Here is a 27966-nt window from a genome sequence, read left to right on the forward strand (position 1 = left end):
CTATGAACAACCATAGCTCTCAACAGCACAATGGTAGTCCATTGAGAACTAGAAGTCGACATCTCCAAAGGATGTAGATACTTGTAGTTCATTAATTTACAAAACTCTGCGAATGAATGACGCGGCTGTGTGAGTGGAGCCCCGCACGGCTGCACTTTATTCAAAGCGACACCTGGTACGGGGAACTTCTCCCTGTACTGCTGTCATAGGGAGAGAGGGGATCGGGGGTCAGCTGAAGCAGTGAGAACATATTATATGTGCCACTCTAAAAACAAGTGGAACAAATAACATGTTCCCAAAGATGAACTTATCCTTTAAACAGTTAGGGCCGGTTCACACTGCAGGCGATGCGAGGCGACACCGACTTGCCTCGCCGCGACCTCAGCGGCGACTTGCAAATGACTTCTGTATAGAAGTCAATGCAAGTCGCCCCGAGGTCGCCCAAAAGTAGTACAGGAACCTTTTTTCTGAGTCAGAGCGACTCGAGTCGCTCCTCTCAGAATGGTTCCATTGTACAGAACGGGGGCGACTTGTCAGATCGCGGCGAGGCAAGTCGTGTTGCCTCGCATCGCCCGCAGTGTGAACCGGCCCTTACAAGTTCTTTGTATACATTATAAAACTTAATTTATACTTTTTAATAACAATATGGAAAAAGAGCTGGTGTCTACTGAAAAATCTTGCACAGGCTAGCCTTCAATAGGCAAGACACTTCGCTTTTCTATAACCTGATAAATGTGGCATCATTTTGGATTTGTTAAGCAAAGTGGTGCAAATAGAAAAAAAAAAAAATTGTCAAGTGAGAGCCCAGATTTCAGCTTGAGTCAGGGCTAATGCATTTTGCAGAACACTGATATATATATATTAGGGCTGTGGAAATTAACGATTAATTCCTAGATTAAGCGTTCATTTTTTTCGTTCGATCAAAATTATTACTGACAGCCCGGCCGACAACGGTGACAGCAGGTGATGATGGCATGCCGCAGTGATGGAGGTCAATCCAACATGAAAAGAGGTCAATGGAGTAAATGCTTAACTTACTCCTTTTGCTCCAGCAAGCTCCCTTCAGTGCTGTGAATGGTCCCCTGGAACTGATCTGTGACGGACACTGATCACACTTCAGTCTCCTCAGCATAACATACCGGGTTAAAGTCCCTGATTTGCGCATGAGGACCCCAAGAATTCATCTAAAAACCTGGAGCTTTGGAAGCAGGAGGAAAGCACCAGAGCTGGCTGGAGCAGGGTGTATGGTAAGGGAGGTCTTCATCTCTGCCCTACACACATAATGAGCATTTAATCCTTGCAGCGTAGGGGGGGTGGGGGTCCACCACAAGGGTGTATTTTATTCATTTTCCTGGAGGATTCTATCTAATGTTTGCTACAATTGCATCAGCTGCATAAAGGAGTTCTTTACACCACAGTACAGAAATCATTTTCATAGGATATAGCATTATTCACTTAAGAAATTCCTTGAGACATACAATCTCTTACCTATGACCCTTAATCTCAGCTACGTCAGTCATTCCTCCAACGCTAAAGCGAAAGTACTCCCTGTTCAATGCACGTGCAATGGAACGGGCAATGCTAGTTTTACCCACTCCAGGTGGCCCATAAAAACAAAGAATCTTCCCCTGGGTACTTCCACGCAATTGACTTACAGCTATAAACTCCTGTAAAATATTAAAACAGAATGGTCACATCGTAGCTACTTATTAAAAGGATTGTGTTTCAACTAACCATCTTACCCTAGACTTAAAGTGACTTTAGGTCTTTTAGTCCCCTATGACGCTGCAACTAAAAAAATTGTAGTCCGATTGGCCACTGCCTCTTCACTACTTACAAAGTCTTGCCCAGAAGAGGGAAAGGGATTTTTTTTTTTTTTGGGAATGGTGGAGGGAGGAAATTTGTCTGTCATTTTTGTTAATGGAAATAGAAAGGGGGCCACCATACACAGCTTAACCATTTGCCAACTAGCGACGTACCCGCCGTTTGTTGGAGTTGCACGGCTGCGCACATTTAATAGCATGATAGATTTGGTATCCATTTACTCGGGATAACCTCATCTTTTCTATTTTACCAAAAAAACGGCTATTTATGTTTTTTGCATTAATAATACAGTATTTTTTCCAAAAACTTTGCATTTGAAAAACCACTGTGCAAATACCGCGAGACATAAAAAAAACAAAAAACACCAATTTATTCTCTAGGGCCTCAGCTTTAAAAAAAAATAAAAAATATTTGGGGGTTCGAAGAAATTTAAAAAACACTGATTGTTACATGTAAATTAACCACTTTACCTCCGGAAAATATTTACCCCCCTTCATGACCAGGCCAATTTTCACAACACGGCACTGCGTTACTTTAAAGTACAATTACATGGTCATGCACGCTGTACCCAAATAAATGTTATCTTTTTTTCCGCACAAATAGAACTTTCTTTTGGTGCCATTTGATCACCTCTAGGTTTAAATTTGTGTGCTATAAAAGCAAAAAGTAGACAATATTGAAAAAAAAAACAAACAAAAAAAACAAAAAAATATTTTCACTTTCTGCTATAAAACAAAAATAAATCTAATTTCTTCATAAATTTAGGTCAATATGTATTCTGCTACATATTTTTTTTTTTTAATCCCAATAAGCGTGAATTGATTGATTTGTGCAAAAGTAATAGCATCTACAAACTAAGGGATGTTTTTATTTTCTACTAGCAAGGGCAGCAATTAGTGACTTATAGCAGGACTTTGATATTGCGGCGGACATTTTGACACTGTATCAGTCCCAAAAAGTGTCAGTGCTAAAAAATATGCACTCTTACTGTACTAATGACACTGGATGGGAAGGGGTTAAATTCAGGGGCCATCAATGGGTTACCCAGGTGTCTAACCAGTGTTTATGTGAACTGTGTTGGGTGCTTTTACTAGGGGAAGAGATGGAATTTATTTCCCGCTTTGCAGGCACACAAACTCCATCCCTTCCCCCATCAGAACGGAGATCAACTTTGTTTACATAGGCAGATTCTGTGTCTCTGCCTGACGATCGCCGGGTTCCAGTTTATATCGAGTACCCTCTGCACCTGCCAATGGGCTTCCGCTGTGTGTAATCCCAGCAGAAATTAGCCACCGGCAGCACACGTGAGCCCCCTACTCGGACGTGTCAGATCAGGCGTATATATCCGCCACACAGCTGCCACCCTGTAAACAGTAAAACTGCAATAAGGCAGATGGCAAGCGGTTACAAGGGGCCTTTTGACAAAGATAGAAACATTTTTGTTCCTTGCATATTACAAAACCTTTTATGTTGTTAATAACTGTATACATTATAAACCATCATAAAAAAAATATAAAGAAGCTGTAGCAAAATGAAAGTTTTTACTTCCCAAGATCTATAGTCCACATACATCTCAGATCACTTTTATAGTAAAGCTCAGTGACAGCTGAAAATTTTGACATCAGGATCATGGCTCTACGTTGTAAGGCCTATAAGTGGTTAACTATAAGGCTATATCCCCAACATACTCACAAGTATTCTCTTTTTGACATCTTCCATTCCATAGTGATCTTCCTCCAAAACTTCCCCTGCTCTACGCAAATCCAAGTTCTCCTGACTGTACTTTCCCCAAGGAATGGAAGTTAGCCAGTCAAGGTAGTTTCTTGTGACACTAAATTTGTGAATAAATACCATATTAGATAATGGTATTAGATCAAAGCATTGCAAAACACAGATAATTGCTAAAGCAAACAAAATGCACCAAAACATTTAGAAAACCAAAATCAGTCTCTAGACTAGACACTACTAAAATGATACTGACAAACCCAACATTTTAATAAGTACAAAGGAAAAGCTGATGTTGCTCAGAATTATTCGGGTGTCTGCTTTTAGTTTTATCTGCACTGAAGAAATTATAGCTAAAGCCCAATCTTTTCTTATGGACAAGACATTCACCTTCCCTTCCTTAAAATTTTAGCAAAAAAAACAAACAAAAAAAACCCCAAACGTTAAAAGATCACTAATATTTAACCAGTTGTGTATCTTTGGCATACCGCACACTCTGGGGGGGGGGGAAAAAAAAAAAAAAAGAAAACTTTAGATTTGTGGAGTGCAACTGGTGTTGAATAACTTCCGAGGCCTGGCAAGTAGCTCAGGAGTTTACATTTTGAGCCTTGGTCTATCCTTAAGTAGGAGACAGTATCTGTTTCTCACTTGAATTCAGAGGAATGGTTGTCAAGTAGTCCCAATTTGCTAAGCTCTTCATCAATGACCTCCATGACATGCTTAGGAACTGTGAGGTCTTTTAAACGCTCTCTAAACTTTTCCTCAATAGCATCCTTGTCTTCTTTTTCCAGGCCAAGCTCTTTCTTGATAATCTTTAGCTGTTCTTGTAGGAGATACTTTCTGTGCGTTTGTTTGATCTTCTCTTCAACCTACACGGCACCAGAAACAACAAGCTTGTCACAAGACCGGACTAACATTTCTCCTAAACCAAAAACAGTAAGTTCTGTCCCCTGTGCTGATTTTTGTATTTGCAATTTAGGATAAACTCAAACTTTAATGTACAATGACAGACATTTAGGAAGTTGCAAGACCAAGCTTGGGGTTTATAGGAGAATTCAAGCTTGCTTATACTTTTAGCTGCCTTTGTGTCTGCTTTGATTATTATTATTTTTTTTATACCTATGCTAATTTTTCATATGTTCAAAATGAACTGCCATTATTTTAAAGGATTTTTTTAAAGCACTTTTAAATATTTCATATTAAACAATGTGAGCGTTTTTTTTTTAAATTACAAATTATTTGGTATTGCAGTATAGCACTGTAATATAACAGGTTACTTATCGTACCACATTGACCCTTTCTAAATGGATAATCTATGCCACATATGGCCTTTGAAGTAACATTTTACATTTAGATCTAAATATCTGAGGAGACACAATAAGGTCTTGCTGGCCATGCAATCACTAAAGAAAAAAAAAAAAATACTTTAATTACCTCTCGGCCCAGACGCTGTTGTAGCTTGCTTAGTTCAAATTCTTTCTTTAACAATGAAAGAGATTTGTACAGGCGTTTTGGGATCTGTAGAAGGAAAAAAAGCCCACAAACTTTAAGGATTGCTTATGTGATAGAAATACCCAAAGAAGTGTCATGCAAAGGCTAAAAGAACATCACTTAATTTTTGTTTACCAATATAAAAATGCTTTTAATTGATCACCGTGTGCATTTAATCAAGGTTTTATCACCTCTACTTACATTGGTTTCTTCTAACACATCCTGCAATTCGTGGGAATCGGCCCCAGTCAGTGCTGCTCCCATGTCACTTAGGTAAATAGGATTGTCCACCACTCTCTGTCCAGCTTGCATCATCTGCATTACAGATTCCCTTACATAGATAACAGGAAAGAAAACCGCATATTTCAACAATGCATATCATTATACATATCATATGCTTTACTGTAAAAGTACAACACATACAATGCTCTAAGCTGCTGCCCATGTACGTGGTTTAGCTGTAGCGGGATTGTGCTTCACTCAGCTGAACTATGAACGAAAGCCAAGATCACGGATTGAACTCAGCAATTAAAGCTAGCAACAACTGTGGCCGTCTCTCGCAATGGTCACAAAGTAATGTAAATGTAAAGTAACAGCAAATTTAAATAAAAATCCACTGCTGGCGAGACAGAAGCTCAATGTATTGAATTCACAAGCATTACTATAAAAATACATTGTTTTTTTGCATATTTTTAGGAAACCCATCTACCCACAACAATCTGAAAAAGATTTTTTTTATTTCATTGGTGAACAACACCATTAGAGAGTGAATCTCACAAGTGGAGACTGCAATAAACACTTAATAGTGGTTCTAGCCCCTCACCACTGTATCCAATCTTAAAAAAAAAAAAAGGTCTGAATTTAGGTACAGTTTCTTATGACTGTGGGCACCTTAAAGTATATGTCTGAGGAAAAATGTTGCACCATAAATCTAAAAATGGAGCAATCCTTTACCTAGGAGGCTAGTACTTATGTCTGCACAGTACTCCCACTTCCTCCTCCAAAGCAAACAATTTGCACATTTACCCGACAAAAACCAAGAATGTTTGTGCAATAATCTAAGAAAGATCATTCAGCATGTGTTTGATATTCAGAGTCTGTAGAAACCTTAAAGAAGAAATATCACAATTTTTTTTTAAATTTAGTTCCTTATATGACAAAGTACATATAGTACTTTGTCCCATCTTCTTAGGTGCCCCAAAACACTAGCAGATGTTAGATCTGCCCGAGCCCGCAGATGGGCAAGTGAATCCTGGAAAACATGGCATGGCGTGCACCAGTACTGGGGGGGGCGTGTATCAGTTTCACACACAATCCCAGTGGCTACAACCAATCCCCCCCCCCCCCCCCCACCCTGTCAGGTCCATATGGACTGGCAGCAAAAGGGTTAAAGTGGAACTTTACCCATTACAACTTGCTAGAAAATAATGTGCTTTAGCAAGGAACATTAAAGTGGAACCTTAATTTTCTGACTAAGTCCTCCTAGATCACTTCAGACTGGCCAATTTTGCAGGTAGAGTAAAGTAATGTAAAATATTAAAAATATAGTACCTATACTGTTTAAAAGCCAGTAATATACTGCCTCACCCTGCTCTGCACATGCTCAGTTGCTCCCATTTTAGGCATTTTTAGGCACCGACGAGTTTGTAGAGGCCAATTTGCTAACAGCCTTAAAGCAGAATTAAACCCTCCTATCCTTTACAGCCAAGGACACTGCTTCTATTTAACCAGTTGCTGCCCGCCCACCCTCAAATGCCGGAGCGGCTCATACTGGCCGGACATCATATGACGTCGGGCCATTCAAACAGGGCATGCACAAGATTGGGTGCGCGCAGCCCTGCACTGTCAGTGGGGGTGTCCCCAAGGCACAGCTAGTCACCGATGGGTGTTAACAGCCAATGGCTGTTTACTACATGATTGGCAGTGATACAATGGGTGATCACAAGGGGTACTTAAACCCCCCCGTGAACATGGCAAATGCGTGCGGTAGGGAGCGCGCTGCATGGGGAAGTTGTTGGTGGCGTGCTCCCGGGAACACTGCTTGTCAGCAACACTGGTAAACAGCCATTGGCCATTTACCACGTAACCAGCTGTGATCCATTCACAGCCGATCACAAAATGTAAACAAAGACCGGTAACTGGCTGTTACCGCCTCTTGCCTCCTCACACACCATTTCCAGTGTGAGATGAGACGAGCCAGGAGCAGCGAGTTACCAATCTGTTTTTTTTAGACCCCTTTCACACTGGGGTGGTGCCAGCATTAGCGTTAAAGCTCCGCTAAAGGTCCCGCACCGCCCCAAAGATGCTGCTTGCAGGACTTTTTTTCCCGTCCTGCAAGCGCACTACCCCAGTGTGAAAGCACTGGGACTTTCACACTTGGATGGCTTGAGAAGTACTGTACAGGTGCTATTTTTAGCGCTAAAATGCCTGAAATGCACCCCAGTGTGAAAGGGGTCTTATCCCACGTACATACGAGCAGATTTTCTGTCAGAAAAATCTTAGATGGTTTTTCCGACGGAGTTACGCTCAAGCTTGGCTTGCATACGCACGGTCACATAAAAGTTCTCCGAAATTTTGAAAGTTAAGTCATACAACACTACGATGTGCCGAGAAAATTACGTTTAAATGATTCCGAGCATGTGTCGAAATTTTGGGTGTCGGAACTGCTACAGACGATTGGCTTTTCCGATCGGAACTTTTTTCTGACTGAAAAGTTGAGAACCTGCTCTCAGTCTTTTGCTGGCTGAAATTCGGCCAGCAAAAAAGTCTGATGGTGCATATACACGGTCACATTTTCCGACCGAAAACTCATCTGTCTTTTTCTGGCCGAATTTCCGATTGTGTGTACCCGGCATTAGTGTACTGCATAACACAGAGAACCTGTCACATCACCTCAACCCCTCCCCCATTGCACCTGTCACCCAACATTCACATCAGTGCCCATAGAGTGCACCCGTGACATTAGAGACTGTCAATGACCGTCAGTGGTGCACCCGTCACCCCTCAGTGATCGTCGCCAGTCGGCCCATCGGTGAACGTCACCCGCCGCACGGCCCATCGGTGAACGTCACCAGCCACCGTCACCTGCCACCCATCTCAATGACTGATTAGAGCAGCGGTGAGGTCTCATCAGATTCCAATGCAAATTCTGATTCGGAATCAAATTCAGCATTTGAACTGATTGATAGCAGCGGATTGGCATATGAATCGGAGGAAGAATGGGTCCTTCATAAAAGTGCACGGCGCTCTGGAAACCAGGCAGCTGCCAGTAACCAGAATAAAGTTCCCAGGCCCAGTACCAGCGTTGCCGCCAGCAATAGGCCTCGAGAACAAATTCCCAGGTCCCGTAACAGCGCTGCCGCCAGTGATAGGCCCTCTGCAATAAATGCCCAGGCCCAGTGCCAGCGCTGCAGTATCATAATATCAAAATATCTCATCCTTTTGGCCATTTATAATGCATACATAAGCTACACCAAATCCACGGAAAGCCGATCCCCCACCCCAAGAAAACCTTTGCTGTGATGGCGTTTGCCAACTTCATGATCACCACTTCCTGGACAACATTCCACCATCTGAAGCAGGCCAAAGACACCAAAAAAAGATGTTGCGTATGCAGCAAAAGAGGATTTCAAATGGATACCAGCTAGAATTGTCCCCAGTGTCCCTCCCAATCCGTTGGGTGTCCAGTGAACTCCTGTTCCTTTAAGGGGGATTGGGCTGCCTCCAGGCCCACCTGCCCCTCATCTATACATTTAATGCATGTGCTACCATTGTGGTGATGTTTATAAGTTCAGTAGACTACAAGCAATATGCAGGGTCCCGTGAAGAGGCCTTGCAGCTTACGCAAAATGCCTCATAGAATATACGTTGGAGTGTGTGAGCGTTTCCATTTTCCTGATGCTCCAGGACCTTCAAAAGTGTGATACGTCGTCATGAAATTATATGTGTAATTTGTGCTCCTAGAGATCCCTAGAACACCTGACAGTGCTCCCTGCATGTTGGGCCTCTGTATGTGGCTAGGCTGTGAAAAATCGTGCACCGATTTTAAAAAGTAGTTTCTGTACTACTTTTTGGGATTTTGGGGTGCGATTTCCATTCACATCTGTGCAGAAACCCGCACAGGATGTCTCTCAAATCGCCGCCGGAATTGGAGTGAAATGTGGGAATGAAGTGGTGAGAGTTAAGCTGCACCATTTCATTCGCTCACTCAGTGTGAACCTAGGCAAAAGACCAAATAATATACATAGCAGCGTATACTCGGCAGTGCCTAAAAAATAAAGTAATGCACGTGCAGTGCATTACTAGTTTTTAAACAGTATAGGCAATTATTTTTAAATGTTTACATAGCTACACCTGCAAATGGTGCCAGCCTGAAGTGATCTAGCATAACTAATACATTTTCTGTCTAAAGTTCCACTTTAAGTAAGGCAACAGTTAAAACACAGCATAAGCTCTAATTCATACCTGTATAGTGGATTCAAAGCAATTATATCACGGATAGTTTTCACTATTTCAGCAGTGAGAGCCTAAGAAAGACAAAAGGCCATTAAATACATAAAACCACTTTGTCCTGTAAATCAAAGATTACTTCCACTTAAAACAAATGACCTCCACATCTCTGTATAAAAGTCTATTTAATATTTCGGTCCTTTAGAAATGCACATTTTCACCATCTGGCCTGAGTAGGATTGTAGTATTTATCAAGGCCTGCATTTTCCCATCTTTATTAATCAAGGGCACGCCTGGTGCCGAGTACAGCTAAAAGTTATACTGAATAATGGCCAATTTACACAGTCTCCATCTTCCCTTTAGCACATGTTCCAAGCAAATATTTATGTCTGGAACCTTACAACTGTGTAAGATTCTCAGGGCCGATATGAGCATTACAGGTTATGAACATTGTGCGAACTAGAGGAAAATTAAGATTGGTTTAGGATGAAGTGCATTTATCCCTTAACCTTGGGTTTAAAAGTGGCTGTCATCTTAAAAAGGTTCTTAACTACTACATTGTATGTGGACTATCTGCCCAAGAGCCAACACAAGATATGGTTCAGATGGGAATTTTCAGAGCCAGCGGTGTCTTCAACAATAGCTAATTGGTAAAGGATCGGGGCGGGAAGCTGGCCGCCACATCCTTAACAACCGATGACTCATCAGCTGCCAGCGGGTTCCCTGCTGATAGCTGAATGTAAACCAAAGTATTGGCAGAGTGGAAGAAAAGAGAAAAATGCCAAAAAAAAGCTTGGCGGTCCACCCCCAAAATCCATATCGGACCCTTATCCGAACATGCAGTCAGGAAACATGTTGGGACGAATGAGCACCCGCCCTTCCTTCTCCTGAACCATACCAAGCCACATGCACTCAACATATGGGTGGGGGGGTGCGCACTTTGTTGATGGGGACAAGGGCCTCCTCCCCACAACCCTGACTGGTAATTGTGGGGGTCTGCAGGCAGAGAGCTCATTAGAATCTGGAAGCCCCCTGTAACAAGATCCCGGCCCCCCTCTACGTGACCAAGTATGGGGTACATTGTACCCCTAACTCATTCACCAAAAAAAGTGTTGAAAAGCAATAAAACAGAGGCCATCTAACTCCTCAAATAGTAGGGGCAGGGCCCTACCCCATTGCCCCTTTGTGACATGAGGCAATTGGCTTTCCTTCTCCTCACACAGAGCCTGTCAGGGAGGAGGAGAGCGGATCGGTGCTGCAATCCAGAGATCAGTGTATATGAGCTGTTTTTTTTTTACAGCTTTTTACACACTGATCACCCAGCTAGTGTCCCCACACAGTGAAAAACAACTGTCACACATCGGTCCCAGTGAACATCGGTCCGAGTGATCATCTGGCGCAAATCTGCCCCAGTGATCAACATCTCTCACACATTTGCCCCAGTAATCTGTCAACAAGGCTAAAAAAATTATGCAGTAGCAAAGAGGCTTTCCATATACTCCATAGTAGGTCAGACAAGAGTAGCGGGGAACTCTCTCCTTCAGACTCGGATAGAGAGTTTGAGCCAGTAGGAAACTGAGGGTGATAGAATCCTAACAAAGAGGCTCAGGAGGCTTCAAAAATGTGATAGGTAGTCAGGAAATGAAATGTGTAAATTATGCCTTTAGAATGCTTGATGGCGCTTCATGAATGTTGGGCCTCTGCATGCAGCCAGGCTGTGGAAAAGTCTCACATGTGGCAGGAGGAGTAGCAGAATGTATTTTGGGTTGTAATTTTTGCTATGTACATGCTAAGTTTGAGAAATACCTTATAATTTGACAACTTTGTAAAAAAAAAAAATACATTTTAAATTTTCTTTTCACATTTTCCATAAACTTGTGGAAAAAAAAAAAGAACACCTTCTAGAGACTCATTATGCCTCATAGAACATACATTGGGGTGTTTGCTTTCCAAAATTGGGTCATTTTGTGGGTAATTCCACTGTCCTGGTGATTCCGGGCCTTCAAAAATGTGTTAGGCAGTCAGAAAACTTAGTGCCCGTTCACACTACCGCGACTTGTCAGGCGACTTAGCCGCCTGACAAGTCGCGCTCTGTTCTGTACTATGGAACCGTTCTAATAGGAGCGACTCAAGTCGCTCCGACTTAGAAAAAGGTTCCTGTACTATTTTTGGGGCGACTTCAGGCGACTTGCATTGACTTCTATACAGAAGTCATTTTTCAAGTCACCGCTGAAGTCGTGTGCAGGTCGCGTCTGAGTCGCGCTGCAAGTAGCGTCGCCCCTGTGTGAACGGGCACTAAGTGTGTAATTTAATGTGCTCCGAGAACACTGACGGTGCTACCTGCATGTTGGGCCTCTGTATGTGGCCAGTCTATGGAAAAGTCTTACACATGTGGTATCGCTCGTCCCCTCCTCTCCTGGCCTGCCAGGATAACAGTCTGGTATGGATTTTAGGAAGGACACCCACAACATTTTCTTAAAGATGTTGGTGAGGGGTTTCCCTCAAAATCCATACCAGACCTAGGGCTGTTTTCTTACTGAACTGAATTTGTGTCAAAAATGAATGTGTAATGTGTTCCCATAGAAGGCAAGGAGCCTGGAATTCACATCTGAACCGCACAGTCGTGCTTAGAAAACACATAGAATTTTCAATGCCGCAGCACCACATACATATGAACCGGCTCCATAAAAAGCCACTTTGGTTCACAAGTCATGCGAATTGGATGCAGTTCAAAATGCCTAAAAGGTTGTTGGCAGAACTTTTTTTTAAGTCAGGTTCCAGTTACAAGGCTAAACAAAATGAGAGGGCCACAACAACTAAGGCTTTTCTTAGTAATTGCAGGGTGTTTGCTAAGACTTCTAGATATAAAAAAAATGAGACAGACTAACTTTAAAATGAACATCTCGCTTTCCCAACTCAGGCCAAAGTAAAAGGTCCACTTTATAGCCTATTAATCCTCTGCTATGGATATGTACCATTTCTATTGCTATGTACTTGTAAAAGGACCATTCACACTGGTTTGTGCCAGATGGTTGTGGAGACAAAACAGATAGAGGTTTTTTATGGAGAAATTAATATTTCCTTGATATTGGCTTACATATATAAGAAACTTTTTTAAGCCTGGTTACATTAGCTGACTTCATACCAAAGGAATGTCATTACCAACTGACCAAGTCCTTAAAGGCTGGGTTCACACTTGTACAACAAACACTCTGACATTGGGAGCTCATGTTGCAGGACGTGTGAAAAATCAATGTTTCCCTATGAGATCCATCTTAATTGGTCTGACACAAGTCGGTCTGATTTTGAAAATGCTCCCTGCACTAATTTGGTCCTACTTCAACCCGCTGAATATCATTGAAGTCGGATAAAAGGAGGATCCTTGCCCTAACCATCCGACTTGTGACATATAACATGGCGCTTACAGCAGCAGTAAAAGGAATGTATGTCACACCGAGATTGTTTTGATTGGTCAAAGGACAAGTTGTACTATCAAAGTCGGATCAAAGTAGTATCCTGTTCATTCAAGTCGGATGCATGTAGGAGCGAAGTAGGACTGATGTAGCAGAGCTAAGTAGGTGGACAGTGGTATGACTGTTGTGTAGTATCAGTGTGAACCCAGCCAAAAGGTAATGTTGCTTTCAAGGAGGGGTTGGGTCAGATGTTGCCAGCTAGTCGTGTATATACCACAGCCAAAACTTGGAATAAATAGTGCTGTCCCAGGGCTGAGTAAATAAATGTACGTGCCTAGTTTGGATAATCTTTGTCAAGCCGTAAGATGGGGGATCCTTGGCAAAAAGGAATCTATAGCCAAGTATTCTTATTACATTTCTCAGTACTATTAACATTTGTTACCTGTATCGGTCATTACTTAATTAAATGTTATACATATTTAAGAGTTTGTGTGATCTCTCTTTGCACATCTCAAATAAAACCCCCAAAAGCATGAACGATCATGTAACCGTGAGTGCGTTGTCCATCAGCAGCCATCTTAAGACTACAATATATGCATAAAAATTTTTTAAAAAAAACACACACAACGTAAATGATCATGTTCTTACTTTCACTTCCTCATTGATCTGGAATTCCTCATGTGCCACATTGTCTACCTCGACCATAAGGACTCCTGGCGGGGAGTTTGGATCCACAACTACTTGCTCTCTCTTGTCAACCTCATTTGTGTTCCTGGTTGCTGAACTTCTTCGTCTCTTTTTCCCATCTGCTTTCTCATCAGGCTTTTGATCGTCAGCTTCAATATCTAGCTGCTTATTGATGTGGATCCTGCATATTAGAAGTAACGATTCAATTCTTTTATTCACATTAGATTTTTTTAATATATTTTCAAAGCACAATCTGAACATTTTTGGTTTTATTCCAAATATAGTAAAGTCTCCAGCAGACTCAGCTAGTTGAACATCTGTATAATCATGAAAACTGAAATTCTTTAAACTGACCAATTGCATTCACCAGCCTGTAACAAGTGGATTCATGGACACTATACTGTATGTTCACTTACAGTAAAGCTATGTGGTCTTGCCTTCAGTATGCGACTCAAGAATAGTGGCTTGTATTAGGGCCTGTGTCAATAGGCTTTTGGTTTGTGGCAATGGCATCCGTTTGACATCCATTTTTGACACTTCTGAGTTCATTCAGAAGTAAAAAGTGCATTTGACCTGCTCCAGAAGGGCTTTGCATTCTCATAGACGTGTATAAGGATCCAAAACCTGCTCGATGCGTACAAAAGCACATTGACACTGGCCTTTAAGAGGCCGAAAGCAGATTGCTTTGTGAAAGATTCTGATTGTGCCAAATCCAAAACTGAAGTACATAGCCAAATCCTCACAGGTGATGCCAGGAGCAAAGGGCTCAGAAAGAATGAATATAGTCACAATACATGGCTAGATCCCAGAGTAGAAATTTTACTCATATTTCATATTCCTTCAGCTATGTAGGGTTTCATGGCATTAAATTATTACACAGTTGGACATTTACCAATTATTTTTAACTCGAGTTGCTTCTCATTTAACAAAGTATAACCTTTTCTGTTTATCACCCCTTGAATCTGGAATCCCAGGCAGCCTAAATGAGACAGATTCTCACCCAGGTATACATGAAAAAAGTTGGAAATTAGGACAAGGAAATCAGGACCCATTGACAGGCCAGGTTTGCAAGATAATTGAAATACATCACAAGTGATACAATTTGCTGCTCAGTGATTGCAGTATTCTACCCATTTTTTTTAAATCTGGCCTGTTAGTGTGTCCTGAAGACAGGAGTTGAGAATCACTGATCTATATGAATGCAGAGAACACCTTAGCCCACCAGACCCTGCTAACAGATAAATTAACACTGGTTTGCATCAACCATCATACAAAACACTTAAAAAATGAAACAATAATGCTTCCTAAAAAGGTTTTATGATTTAATATGTGCTTCTTCTATAAGGATCAAGTTCTTTGTGGATGATTAAACAGTAGTATCAATATCTGCATTGAAACACATACCTCCTATGACCCATGACAATCATTCGCAGCTTGTCTTCCATGTCCTGCATCTCATGGATCTGAACAAACGTACCAGTGTGGTAGATTTCATCCAGGCTTCCAACCAAATCGGACTCATTACTATTATTCGCCAGCAAAAAAAAAAAAAAAAAGAAGGTTTTACTGACTGATGGAAAAAACAAAAAACAAAACAAAAAACAAACAATACATATTTATTTATATAATTTTGTTGCTATGTTGCCTTCAGAAATGGACCCTGCAAGGCACCGACATGTTGGTTTCTTATGTCTTATGCAATGCTGTCTTTACAATAAGACGCTGCTATTTGGAGTGCTGGTGACTTTGCATATTACTAAAATAAGGCTAGCACCAGCACCACTTGTCAACTCTACGCACAAACATTTAACCTAAACAATCATGAATGTTATTAGTCCAGCTACAGGTACATTTTGGTCTCTTCCTTTTTTTTTGTCTTTTGAATGATTTCTTATATCTCTACAGCGCATTTGGGACCTCAGTACTGTCTAGGCTGGATCCCCCTGCCCTTCCTGTGGGCCAGACTGAATTGCACACACTGTTTTTTTACTTGTACAGTTACATGCCCATTTCTTCATATAGGTTTTGTGTCATTTGACACTGCAAGTCCTTGTAAGTCATTTTTAATGTTGATCCTCTATATTATTTACAACGGGTATAGAAATTTATTTTAGAACTACTTTAAAGTGGAGTTCCACCCAAAAGTCAGCAGTTACAAAAAGTGTAGCTGCTGACTTTTAATAAACAGACCCTCACCTGTCCCGCGATCCAGTAATCCGGCTACCCGAAGCCTCGCTTCTCTCCCCCCTCTGCGGCACTGGCATTACAAGTGTGGGGCAGAGCCGGGCACAAATTGCGCATGCGCGAGCCATGTGTTCTGAATGGCCAGGCAATCTTCTGGGACTTGTGACGTGTCTCAGAAGATTGCAGGGGGGGGGGGTGAACTTCCTTCTGGCACTAGGAAAGGAAGTGGGAGCTGGGTACCTGTGAAACTAGGTACCCACTCCCCCCTCCCCCAAAAAAATGACATGCCAAATGTGGCATGTCAGGAGGTCACGAGTACTTAAAGAGGAAGTTCCATTTTTGGGTGGAACTCCGCTTTAAAAGGTAAACAAAAATTCAGACAGTAATTTCTGAAATATATATATTTGTATGTACACATAATACCAATGCTAACATCTTATGACAATCTAGATCAGTGGTTCTCAACTCCTGTGCTCAGGACCCACTAACAGGCCAGGTTTTCAAGAGAACTGAAATACATCACAGGTGAAATGAATTGCTGCTCAGCGATTGCAGTATTCTAGTCTGTATCTCCCCAAGGAAATACTTAAAATTTGGCCTGTTAGTGGATCCCGAGGACAGGAGTTGAGAACCACTGATCTAGATGAAGAGAATGCCACTTTCTAATCTGTAGCTGGTACCTAATTAATGTGGTCCTTTACTATTGATTTTAAAATTAGATAAATGTAATAGCTGGTTGTGAATTCTATCAAAATTTTCCCACCCCTGTTCTACAAAGCTATTTCATACTTACTTGTCATCTCTCTTGAGAAAAACTCCAGCATATGGTTGGGCAAGCCTTACTTTACGCCTCAGAAGAGCCATAAGATTTGGGTTTTTGACCTTCAGTTGAGAATAAAAAATACATTAGTATATAAATAAAATATAACAACATTAATTTAAATTATAATAGTTTAGCTTTGTTAATCTACATATAGAAATATCAAGCAGTCTTAATATATACACTGTATTCAGTCTGAAACTGTGTTTGCACATACAAAGGCCTGGAAGCTGGAAATTACATTTTGTTTTCTTGAAGGCAGTGGTGGTGGGGGTAGTCCCCTTTAACCCATTTTACAATCATTTGTCTGTGATTTGTGTTGGTCCATAAGCCCTACCCCATAAAAGGTCATGGTTATATACACTGCTTTTACAGACAACTGGCCTGAAACTGCTGCATGCAGTTTGGGAAATAATGGCTGTATCTGTAGTTTAATCCAGCAACTCTGGATGTACAGTGGACTATTACATTATTATTCCATATCTGCAAGTGACATTTCAAAAGCCGGTTGTTAAAATTCCATGGTCATCACACCAAGGCTGTACATGTCAAAAAGTGATGCCTGCAAGGTCAGTTAACTGAAAAGCATTTGCAAATAAAAAAAAAAAAAAAAAAAACAGAGTGGAGTTTACTGTGGGAGGGGTTCAGAAACCCTTTTTTCCTTAAAAACCAAAACAAAAAAAAAAAAACCTTAAAATTGTCTGGCAATACCTCCTAGGGCTCAACCATCATCTGAAGGAGGCCATAGATGGGCAGATATCTTGCCTGAGCAGGATGGTCTTGGAACTTGAGGGTATGATGGGAAATAGCTAAACTGCATTTAATTGTCAGTACCCAATGATCGACGTAAAAATCAACATGACTATGGGGGTTATTTACGAAAGGCAAATCCACTTTGCACTGCAAGTACACTTGGAAGTGCAGTCACTCTAAATCTGAGGGGTAGATCTGAAATGAGTGGAAGCTCTGCTGATTTTATCATCCAATCACGTGCAAGCTAAAAATGCTGTTTTTTTATTTATTTTCCTTGCATGTCCCCCTCAGATCTACAGCGACTTTACTTCCAAGTGCACTTGCAGTGCAAAGTGGATTTTCCTTTAGTAAATAACTCCCTATGTGTCAGCTGGGCGCATATTAGGGCATTAGGTTACATTAAAACAAGTAAAAAAAATTTTTTACACAAGTTTTTTTTTCCTGTTTTAAGTGTTGTATATTACAGGGTATTGTAAACATTTTACGATATAAGCCACTCTGCAAACATGTCTTTTTGCTAAAGTGGTTGAAGAAGTAGAATATTACGCTGCCAGTGTACCCATTTTTTTTATACTTTAAAAATATATAAGAAAGCTAAACGTTCTCCGATCTGTACAGGCGTCTTCTTTTGGAAAAGGCATTTTTTGGTAATGGGATTCACCTATACTGAAAAGGTTTTTTTTTTTTTTTTTTTTTTTTTACACAAACTTAAGTGCCCATTATTTAATTTCATTTTTTTTGTAGTGCATTCTCTCCGGAAATATAAATCAGGCTTTGTGCGTGGCCCAACTTCTTTTTCATTTTGGATCACAGACATACATCCCAACTTTCATTGACGGAATTTCCCAATAGACCTTAGAGTTCACTGAACCCTCAATGATTAAAAGCTCTACAGATCTTGTCCCTTTCATATGTGTTTGAAATAGTAGTTCAACAGCTGGTCAAGTGTAACTCAAGGAATTATCTTTATTGTCAACTCACCATGGTCCAGCTTGGCGTGGTGTAATTATCCATTTCTTATTTCTGGAGGGCAGTTGGGGAGGCTGGAAACCACTGTAGTAGCCTATGCGATATACAACTGCCATCTTCCAGGTTCTGCTTCAGGTCCCTATCACACTGCTGTGACTCGAAAAGCATGATTTTGAAGCAATTTCAAGGAATGCCTGTGTAAACCTGAGATCTATGGACCTCAACTCACATCAAAGTCAGACCAAAGTAGTACAGGGACTATTTTGAAGTTGCACAGATATGAATGGTTAGCATTGGGAATCATGGGGTGTATGACTTGTCATGCGACTGATGTCCAAAGTCTCAGGAAAAGATGCACAAGTGCGACAGGGGCCTAAGTGGCTTTCCCTCTGCACACTGATCACAGGGGGTTGCTTGATCTGCAGTGCCACCATTCAGAGGACGCTTAGTATTTTTCCCTATAAATCCAAGGCATTCTCTGATCAGGTTACATCATGATCTCATCCTCCCATCCTTTCCACGTTGTCCAGAGAATGCCTTGTGTTCAATATAAAAATAAAAAAATACATGGTGGTGCTGAGCAAGTGTGCAGAGGGGAAGCCACTCAAGCAGGACCTGGAATATCATGCTCAACTGTATGCAACATAGGTTATTACAGTGGTTTCCCAGTCCCACCAGATATAAGATATGGATAATTACAGTGTTGAACTTGACCACTTGTAAATTAGCAATAAAGATAATGCTTTAGGAAAGGGAGGCAGGGTATTTGTACTGGGCCACTGACAGCTCTCAATAGGGCTAATTTACAAAGCTAATTTATCACAACAGGATATAGCAAGCATGCAAAAATCTGTAAGTCTCATAAAAGTTGCTTTACCACACATACTGCAATAACGACTCAAAATGTATGTTTACTAAATACACAATGTAACACACTGGTATTTATTACAGACCCATCCCACAATAGTTCTGTTGAACACATTGTTTGGGCAAGTGTACCAGGTCTTCAGAAATTATAATGGGAAGTGTAACCTGATCATAGAACTGAGGAAACAGTGCAAACCATATTTCATTAGGAGAAGAGACAGTATACAAGCTTATTATAGGCCAGTGATGGCGAACCTTGGCACCCCAGATGTTTTTGAACTACATTTCCCATGACGCTCTTGCACTCTGTAGTGTAAGTGAGCATCATGGGAAATGTAGTTCCAAAACATCTGGGGTGCCAAGGTTCGCCATCACTGTTATAGGCCATGGAGAAACACAGAAGTGGTAGAGCAACAGCTGAACATGGAATAGATTAGCAATTCATCCAAAAAGGTGAATATAAAATGAATGTTCTTTTTTTCTGGGTTTAACATTTGCAATGACTACTAACTTTCTGATGAATCGGGTACCATCATTGGGAACTATACCTTCCAGAGAACATTAAAGGCTAACTCCACCTTTTAGACTATATAACATGCTACACCCATATTAAGGGTGTGACATAGAACATGGTTGCAATTGGACTTCACCCCCGATTGGTTGCAATCAGACTTCCCAAGCTGACAGCATGTGGGAGTTCTTCTCCCTGTCGCTTTTTAATTTTGTGCAGTTGTGGGGGGGCTCTACCCTATCAGTCACAGAGCCTTGAATGAATGAACTACAAGTCCCATCTGCCATCACAGCAGATGACCTTGTAGATATCAATGTAACACAAGTGCCCTAATCACCATAAAGTGACCACAGTGCGATTTAAATCAAATCCACCCTGACCTAAATGCACATTTTTATTTGCAAATGTTTGTTTATTGACATGGGTGGACTTGGCCTTCATTCTTTGCATATGCTGATGGATTTATACAATGGAGCATACTGCCAGCCTGCTCAAGATCAATCTGAAAGATATTTTACTGACTGATGCATATCAAGACATTACCATATTCGAAGATTTTCTGTAGATTTTTTTCCTTCAGATTTGCCACAACCATATAATATGAGATCAAACCTTAAGGCTCCGGTTTCACTTGTGCAACTTGTCCTGCTAAATGGGACTGCAAAGTTGAATGACAAGTTGTACTCCATGATTTCCAATCAGTAAATTATAGTTAATGTCTGTGCGACTTCCCTGCACTACTTTGACCCGACTTTGATGCGACTTGAGATCCATAGACCAAGAATACACAGGCATAGTTTCAAGTTACATCAGAATCGCTGGGAAAATCGTGGTAAAAATTTGCGGCAAAATTGTGTGACTTTCAGGTCGCAATAGTGGAAACCTAGGGTAAGAACTTCAATTTGTATGCAATCAGGCAAGCACTACATGATTTTGGCAAAATCAGACAAAAGTTGTATAATGTGTATGGGGTCTAAAAGCTCTGAGAATAAATTTTTGTGGAATGCCGTTTCATGTTCCTTATATACATTCATGCGAGATGCATTTTGGAGCCAGAGTATAAAAACGTAAGAACTTCACAGTATATAACATACTATTCTGGACTGACTCATGGGAATTTAGGCCCAAATATAATATTCTTGGAGTCAGTTTAGATTCTTTTTGATCATGTATATTGTTTCTTCCGTGGAATTTCAGAAGTCCATACAATTTTGCAGTCTTCTGGGCTGGCCAATATTAGAGTGGTTTTAGTATTTTATGGGCATGTTGTACCATAGTATTTTGTTTGTTTATGGTTCTTGAGGGAGAAAGTTGCATAGTTTATGTTGGACAGCATTATAGACTATTTGCACTGCATAATTTTAGTCTGTGGTAGTCTGTAAACAGTTTATTTCTGTCAGTGTAAGGCCCTTTTAATGGTTTTGCCCAGAGCAGCCCCGACCCTCTTCATCTGGGGTCCACCGACGATGCTCCTGGCTCTTCCTCTTCTACTCGGTGTGCCACCACAGGGATGCACTTCCTAAGTGGTGCACCTGAGGTGTCGATCCCGAGCTGTGATATCTACATCTATTCACACATACAGGGCGGCTTGGCCCTGTCCCATACTCCCTCATCACAGGATTTGATTAATAGCAGCAGGAACCAATGGCTCCCGCTGCGATCAATCTTCCGTGTGAGGAGGAAGAAAGACGTTGCTCTCAGGCCCTCCATTCCATCTCAGCAGAGGATCGAAGACTAATTGGATCATAATGCAAACATATCACATGTGGAACATCAGTGTCTGTTCCAATTTTTCTTGTGATGGAGGAAAAAAGACTCATGTAATCACTATGGGTGGTTCATGTAAGTTGCAGTGTTAGACCCCTTTCACACTGGGGCGCTTTGCAGGCGCTACAAATAGCGTCTGAAAAGCACCCTGAAAGAGCCTCTCCATTCACTCTAGTGTGAAAGCCCTCAGCTGCTTCTCTGATTAATGCTCTCCTTGCCCGGCCTGTCAGTTTAGGTGGATGGCCATGTCTTGGTAGGTTTGCAGTTGTGCCATGCGCTTTCCATTTTCGGATGGTGGATTGAACAGTGCTCCGTGAGATGTTTAAAGCTTGGGATATTTTATTTTTTATAACCTAACCCTGCTTTAAACTTCTCCACAACGTTATCCCTAAACTGTCTCTGTATTCCTTGGCCTTCATGATGCTGTTTGTTCACTAACGTTCTATAAAACCTCTGAGGGCTTCACAGAAGAGCTGTATTTATACAGAGAATAAATTACACACAGGTAGACTATTTAATACACGTTATTAGGTGATTTCTGATGGCATTTCCACTAGATTTTAATTAGGGGTATCAGAGTAAAGGGGGCCGAATACAAACACTTTTCAGAAATGTATTTGCGAAAAATTTTGCAAACCATTTATCATTTTCCTTTCACTACACAATTATGTGCCACTTTGTGTTGGTCTATCACATAAAATCCCAATAAAATAAATTTATGTTTTTGGTTGTAACATGAAGAAATTTGGAAAATTTAAAGGGGTGTGAATACTTTTTCAAGGCACTGTACATTCATTTTTCTTTTATATGCGTTCATAAAATGAGCCCTTACACCAGATGCAGTCAAATGCACTTATAAATGCAGTATGAACACATATGCAAGAAAAAGAATATATTTAAAATAGCCTAGTTTACCCAAATGCAGATATTTCATGTATGTTAAAAATATATAGCATGCTGCATTTTTTTTTTTATATATAAAATTACTGGAATGCCCTGCAGATGTACCGTATATACTCGAGTATAAGCCGAGATTTTCAGCCTCTTTTTTGAGGCTGAAAGTGCCCCCCTCGGCTTATACTCGAGTCATCGCTGTCTGTCTGCCCGATCAGCGTGTCGAGCAGACAGACAGCGGCCATTCTAGGATTCAAAGGCCGCGCCTCCGTCTCCGCCTTCGCCTGTGATAGGCGGAACACTGAATTTCCCAGCAGTCTGTGTTCCGCCTATCACGGACGTCCTCTCATCCTCGTCCGTAGTATGAGGATGAGCGGACGTCCATGATAGGCGGACCACTGACTGCTGGGAAATTGAGTGTTCCGCCTATCACGGACATCCGATAGGCGGAACACTCAATTTCCCAGCAGTCAGTGGGAAATTGAGTGTTCCGCCTATCACCGACGGAGGCGCGGCTTTTGAATCCTAGAATGGCCACCGACGAAGAGCTGCGGGACGGGCCGGGACGCAGGCCGGGACGCAGGCCGGGACGCAGGCCGGGACGCAGGCCGGGACGGGACGCAGGCCGGGACGGGACGCAGGCCGGGACGGGACGCAGGCTGGACGGACACAGGCTGGACGGACACAGGCTGGACGGACACAGGCAGGCTGGACACAGGTAGGCTGCACGGACACACACACACACACACACACACACACACGGATGCATGCACACACAGGGATGGATGGACACACACGGATGCATGGACACACACACACACACACACACACACACACACGGATGCATGCACACACACAGGGATGGATGGACACACACACACACACGGATGCATGGACACACACACACACACACGGATGCATGGACACACACACACACACACGGATGCATGGACACACACACACACGGATGCATGGACACACACAGGGATGGACGACACACAGGGATGGACAGGCATGTCTCACCCTCGGCTTATACACGAGTCAATAATTTTTTCCAGTTTTTTGGGGGTAAATTGGGGACCTCGGCTTATATTCGGGTCGGCCTATACTCGAGTATATACGGTATGTGAATGGAACTGGATTAAAAAAATTAAATTAATTAAAAAAAAATCATAAATAATGCACAACAAATGCATCATGTAATCGAGCATGTGGAGCTGCACACTGAATGGGGAGATTGTGATGGAAATCAGCCCTAAACACATATCTGTGGACTGTGGCCTAAACTGGTAGTAACACATATGCGTCGGCAAAAGGGTGGGCTTTAACACACAGGACTCACATATGCGCGTGGAAAAAAAAAAAAAAAGTAATTTTTTTCCTTCACTGATATGGGCTGATAAGGCGGCACTGGTGGGCACTGATAGGCACAGTTAAGGCAGCACTGATGAGTGGCACTGGTAGGTGACACTGATGGGCATCACTGTTGATGAGGCACTGATAGGTGGCACTGTGGGCACTCATGGACAGCACTGTTGTGTAATGCTAGGTGGCATTGGCAGGTAGCACAGGTGGGCACAGATGAACTGTCAGCGTGAGGAGAAAAAAAAAAATAGCCGATTACCGGCTTTGTTTACATCACATGATCAGCTGTCATTGGTTGACAGCTGATCACATGGTAAGGGGCCAGGTCTCAGATCCGCTGATCACAGAGCGTGCCCTGTAGGGGGCACGCAGGCCACTTGGGCACAGGACGACGTCAATAGACGCAAGATTACAGTTTGCATGGGGTTTTCTGGGGTTATAACTAAAGATAGCAGCCATAACCCATACCGTTTCTTTTCTTCAGGCGGTCAGCTTATGAGGGGACATTTCCACCATAAAGAATGACCTGTCATCCTTATTTTATTGCAAGGGCTGTTTACATTTCTTGTAATAGGAATAAAAGTGCTAAATAATAATTTAAAGGGACAGTGTTTAAAAAAAATAAAATAAATGTAAGCGCCCCATCCCTCCGTGCTTGTGTGCAGAAGCACATCCATATGTAAATGGTATTATAACTACACATGTGAGTTATTGTCGTGAATGTTAGAGCGAGACACTGTCACTGATCAGCTCTCCCTATAATCAGGAGCGATGATCAGTGACGTGTCACACACAGCCCCTCAATCCCTGTTAAAATCACTCCCTAGGACACACCTAACCCCTACACTGCCAGTGACATTTTTATAGTAATCAATGCAATTTTTTAGCACTGATCGCTGTATTAATGCCAATGGTACCAAAAATCTGTCAAAATTGTCCAATGTGTCTGCCATAATGTCGCAGTCACAATAAAAAAAAAAAATCGCTCATAGCTGCCATTACTAGTTAAAAAAAAAAAAATCATTATCAATAAAAATGTCATAAAACTATCCCCTATTTTGTAAACGCTATAACTTTTGCGCAAACCAATCAATATACGCTTAAGCCCCATACACACTATCAGATTTTCTGCTGATTTTTTCCTTCAGATTTACCAAAACCATATAATATGAGGTCAAACCTTAGGAGTTTCAATTTATATGCAAATCTGATAGTGTGTATGGGGCTTTATTGTAATTTGTTTTTTTTTAACCAAAAATATGTAGAATGCATACGGGCCTAAACTGAAGAATTTTTTTTTTATATAGATTTTTGGGGATATTTATTATAGCAAAAAATAATGTGTTTTTTTCAAAATTGTTGTTATTTTTTTGTTTATAGTGCAAAAAATAAAAACCGCAGAGGCGATTAAATACCACTAAAAGAAATCTCCATTTGTGGGAAAAAAAAGGACTTCAATTTTGTTTGGGTTCAACATCGCACGACTGCGCAATTGTTAAAGCGACGCAGTGCCAAATCACAAAAAGTGCTCTGGTCAGGAAGGGGGTAAAATCTTCTGGGGCTGAATCAGTTAAAGGGACAGTGTAATAAAAAAAAAAAAAAGTAAAATAATAATACTATTAAAGCGTCCCCATCAGTCTGTGCTTGTGTGCAAAAGCACACGCATATGTAAACGGTATTAGAACTACACGTGAGTTATTTCCGCAAACGTTCGTGCGAGAGAAATAATTCTAGCACTAGACCTCCTCTGGAGCTCTAAACATGTAACCTGTAAAAAAAGGTGCTTAACCGCTTCAATACAGGGCACTTTCGCCCCCTTCCTTCCCAGCCCAATTTTCAGCTTTCATCGCTCTAGCGCTTTCAGTGACAATTGCGCGGTCATGCTACACTGTACCCAAATTCAATTTTTATCATTTTGTTCGCACAAATAGAGCTTTATTTTGGTGGTATTTATTCACGACTCCGTTTTTTATTTTTTGCGATATAAGCGCAAAAAAGCGGAAATTTTGAAAAAAACTATATTTTCTTTTTTCTATTTTAAAAGAAATCCAATAAAATCTAATTTTGTCATAAATTTAAGCCAAAATGTATTCTGCTACATGTTTTTGGTAAAAAAAATTCCGTTAAGTGTATAATAATTGGTTTGTGTGATCACGGACATATGTACGCAAATGATCATGTACATATGTGTGCAGTTGATCACGTATATATGTGTGCAGATAATCATTGGGACATGTGATTTTAGTGGGACATATGTGGGGGACATGTTTTTATTATTAGGGACATGTGTTTTTATTATTTGAGGACATGCATGTTTTGGGGACATATGTGGGGACTGTGTTTATACTGTATGGTATGTTGTGTGTTTACACTAGACTGGTGATCAGTGATTAAAAAGCTATAAAAAACAGCTCATACTCACTGATCATCAGCTGGCTGCAGCGATCTGCTCTCCTCTCCTCAGCGATGACTTCTGTGTGAGGAGAGGAGGAGCCGATTGCCTAGCAACCGGCTGTTTGTTTACATCACATGACGGCCGTGATTGGACACGGCGTCATGTGATCAGGAGGGCCAATCAGAGAGCCCTCCTGCCGATCTGAGATGCGCTGTGTCCGGGTGACACGGGCGCATCGGGATCGCGCCGCTGCGCGGGCACACGCGCGTGCGATCCCGCTCCTTCTGATGGACGTTCCTGAACGTCCGATCAGAAGTAGACGGCTCCCACCCGGCTATATATGTGCATTGGCCGGGTGGGAAGTGGTTAAAGCGTCGCCTATAGAGATTTATAAGATCCGTAGTTTGTCGCTAATTCCACAAGCGTCCACAATTTTAAAGTGTGACATGTTAGCTATTTACTTGGTCTAACATCATCTTACATAGTATAGAAAAAAATTGGGGTAAATATATATATATATATATTTTTTTTTTATTCATTAAAGTGTTTTTTTTTTGCGTTTGCAAAAATCGCTGCACAAAATATATATAAAAAAAAAAAAAAAAAAAGCAACAATCGCCATTTTATTACCCAGGGTCTCTGCTAAAAAAATAAACGTGTGTATATATATATATATATATATATATATATATATATACACACACATACAAATGTTTGGGCTTATAAGAAACTTTTTAGCAAAAAAAAAAAAAACTAAATTTCAACTTGTAAACAAAAAGTGGCAGAAAAAAGCCAAGTCTTGAAGTGGCTACACATACTATGGTTGGGCTTTTCTTCCACCTAAGCCTGTTCTCTCCCTAGATCCCCCCACACAGCTAGTCCAGTGTGTATGCCAGCCCTTACCTCGATGATCTTGACGAACCTGGGGAAGACGGGGTTCCTGGACACTGCGATGACAGGCACATTGGGGAACACCTCTGGAACAATGAGAGGGGTGAGAGCAGTCACTATGGGAGCGCTATAAGCTGCTTCTTCTGCCCCTCCACCATCCTCCCCACTGCTGCTCTCATCTCCTCCTTCCCCGGACTGTGCTCCGTCCTCTCCAGAGAAAGCCCCGCTGCCCCTACTCCCGAAGTCATGCACAGATCGCCTGTGCACGGTATGCAGCTGAGGGACATGGGAAGAAAAGGTAGCACTGAGACAGCGGATCAGCTGGGTCCTGGCTGATGCAACACGAGTGTAATAGGAAGAGCTGACAGCGGAGTAAAGCCTGCCTCGTATGTTCGGGCTCCACGCAGTCTCCGGTACCGCTCCCATTAATCCGTTCCGGCATTGTCCCAGCCACCGGCTGCAGCTCCATAGCCGCTGATAACCAGTCATGCTGTCAGCTTCTCTCCGACCCGGTCAAGCACGCTGCTTCCGGCGCACAGCGGTGACGTCAGAGCCTTCCCACCAATGTCCAGGCAGCCACAGACATTTTGCTGATGAATCCTCAGCGGCCGTGTTTGGTGGGGGCATATTATGCAATAGTTCTAGCTGTATGTGACCTTGAGCACTTTTTATTTACTGTAACAAACGTTTTCGGGTCATACACATGGATATGCAGTGGCAAGCATTTGTGTACGTGATGAGTACGCACTGTAAATTTAGTTTTTTGCCCCAAACTACAGTTACGTTTGGGGTTAATTGTTCTAAATTATGCTTTGACATTAGTTTGGCTGGGCTGTCTTAAGGTTCTGCCTGGTCATAGGTGGGGTTCGCACCTATGAGAGGTATTAGAACGCAGTCTGGTTGGAAGTGTAGCACTAAGCCCCGAAGGAGCTGCTGGTTATTTTTGGGCTTAAAGAGGGAT

At 41.7% G+C, this 27966-nt stretch overlaps 1 protein-coding gene across 1 annotated transcript in view; it reads right to left on the reverse strand.

The window, feature by feature from the left end:
* Window positions 1-27544, reverse strand: part of LONP1 (lon peptidase 1, mitochondrial) — a 44764-nt gene extending 17220 nt beyond the window's left edge. The window contains exons 1-10 of the mRNA XM_077476278.1: window positions 27018-27544; window positions 16567-16655; window positions 14994-15113; window positions 13551-13770; window positions 9505-9566; window positions 5242-5371; window positions 4984-5067; window positions 4198-4418; window positions 3517-3655; window positions 1489-1667 (exon numbers count right to left, since the gene is read on the reverse strand). Coding sequence (XP_077332404.1) covers window positions 1489-1667; window positions 3517-3655; window positions 4198-4418; window positions 4984-5067; window positions 5242-5371; window positions 9505-9566; window positions 13551-13770; window positions 14994-15113; window positions 16567-16655; window positions 27018-27494 — 1721 coding nt within the window. The 5' untranslated portion in view covers window positions 27495-27544. The remainder of the gene's footprint in view (window positions 1-1488; window positions 1668-3516; window positions 3656-4197; window positions 4419-4983; window positions 5068-5241; window positions 5372-9504; window positions 9567-13550; window positions 13771-14993; window positions 15114-16566; window positions 16656-27017) is intronic.
* Window positions 27545-27966: the final 422 nt, after the last annotated feature.

The sequence above is a fragment of the Lithobates pipiens genome, unplaced genomic scaffold (genome assembly GCF_037356315.1).
Source record: "Lithobates pipiens isolate NorthernLeopardFrog02 unplaced genomic scaffold, aLitPip1_a1.2 Scaffold_13, whole genome shotgun sequence".
NCBI classification, from domain to species: Eukaryota; Metazoa; Chordata; class Amphibia; order Anura; family Ranidae; genus Lithobates; species Lithobates pipiens.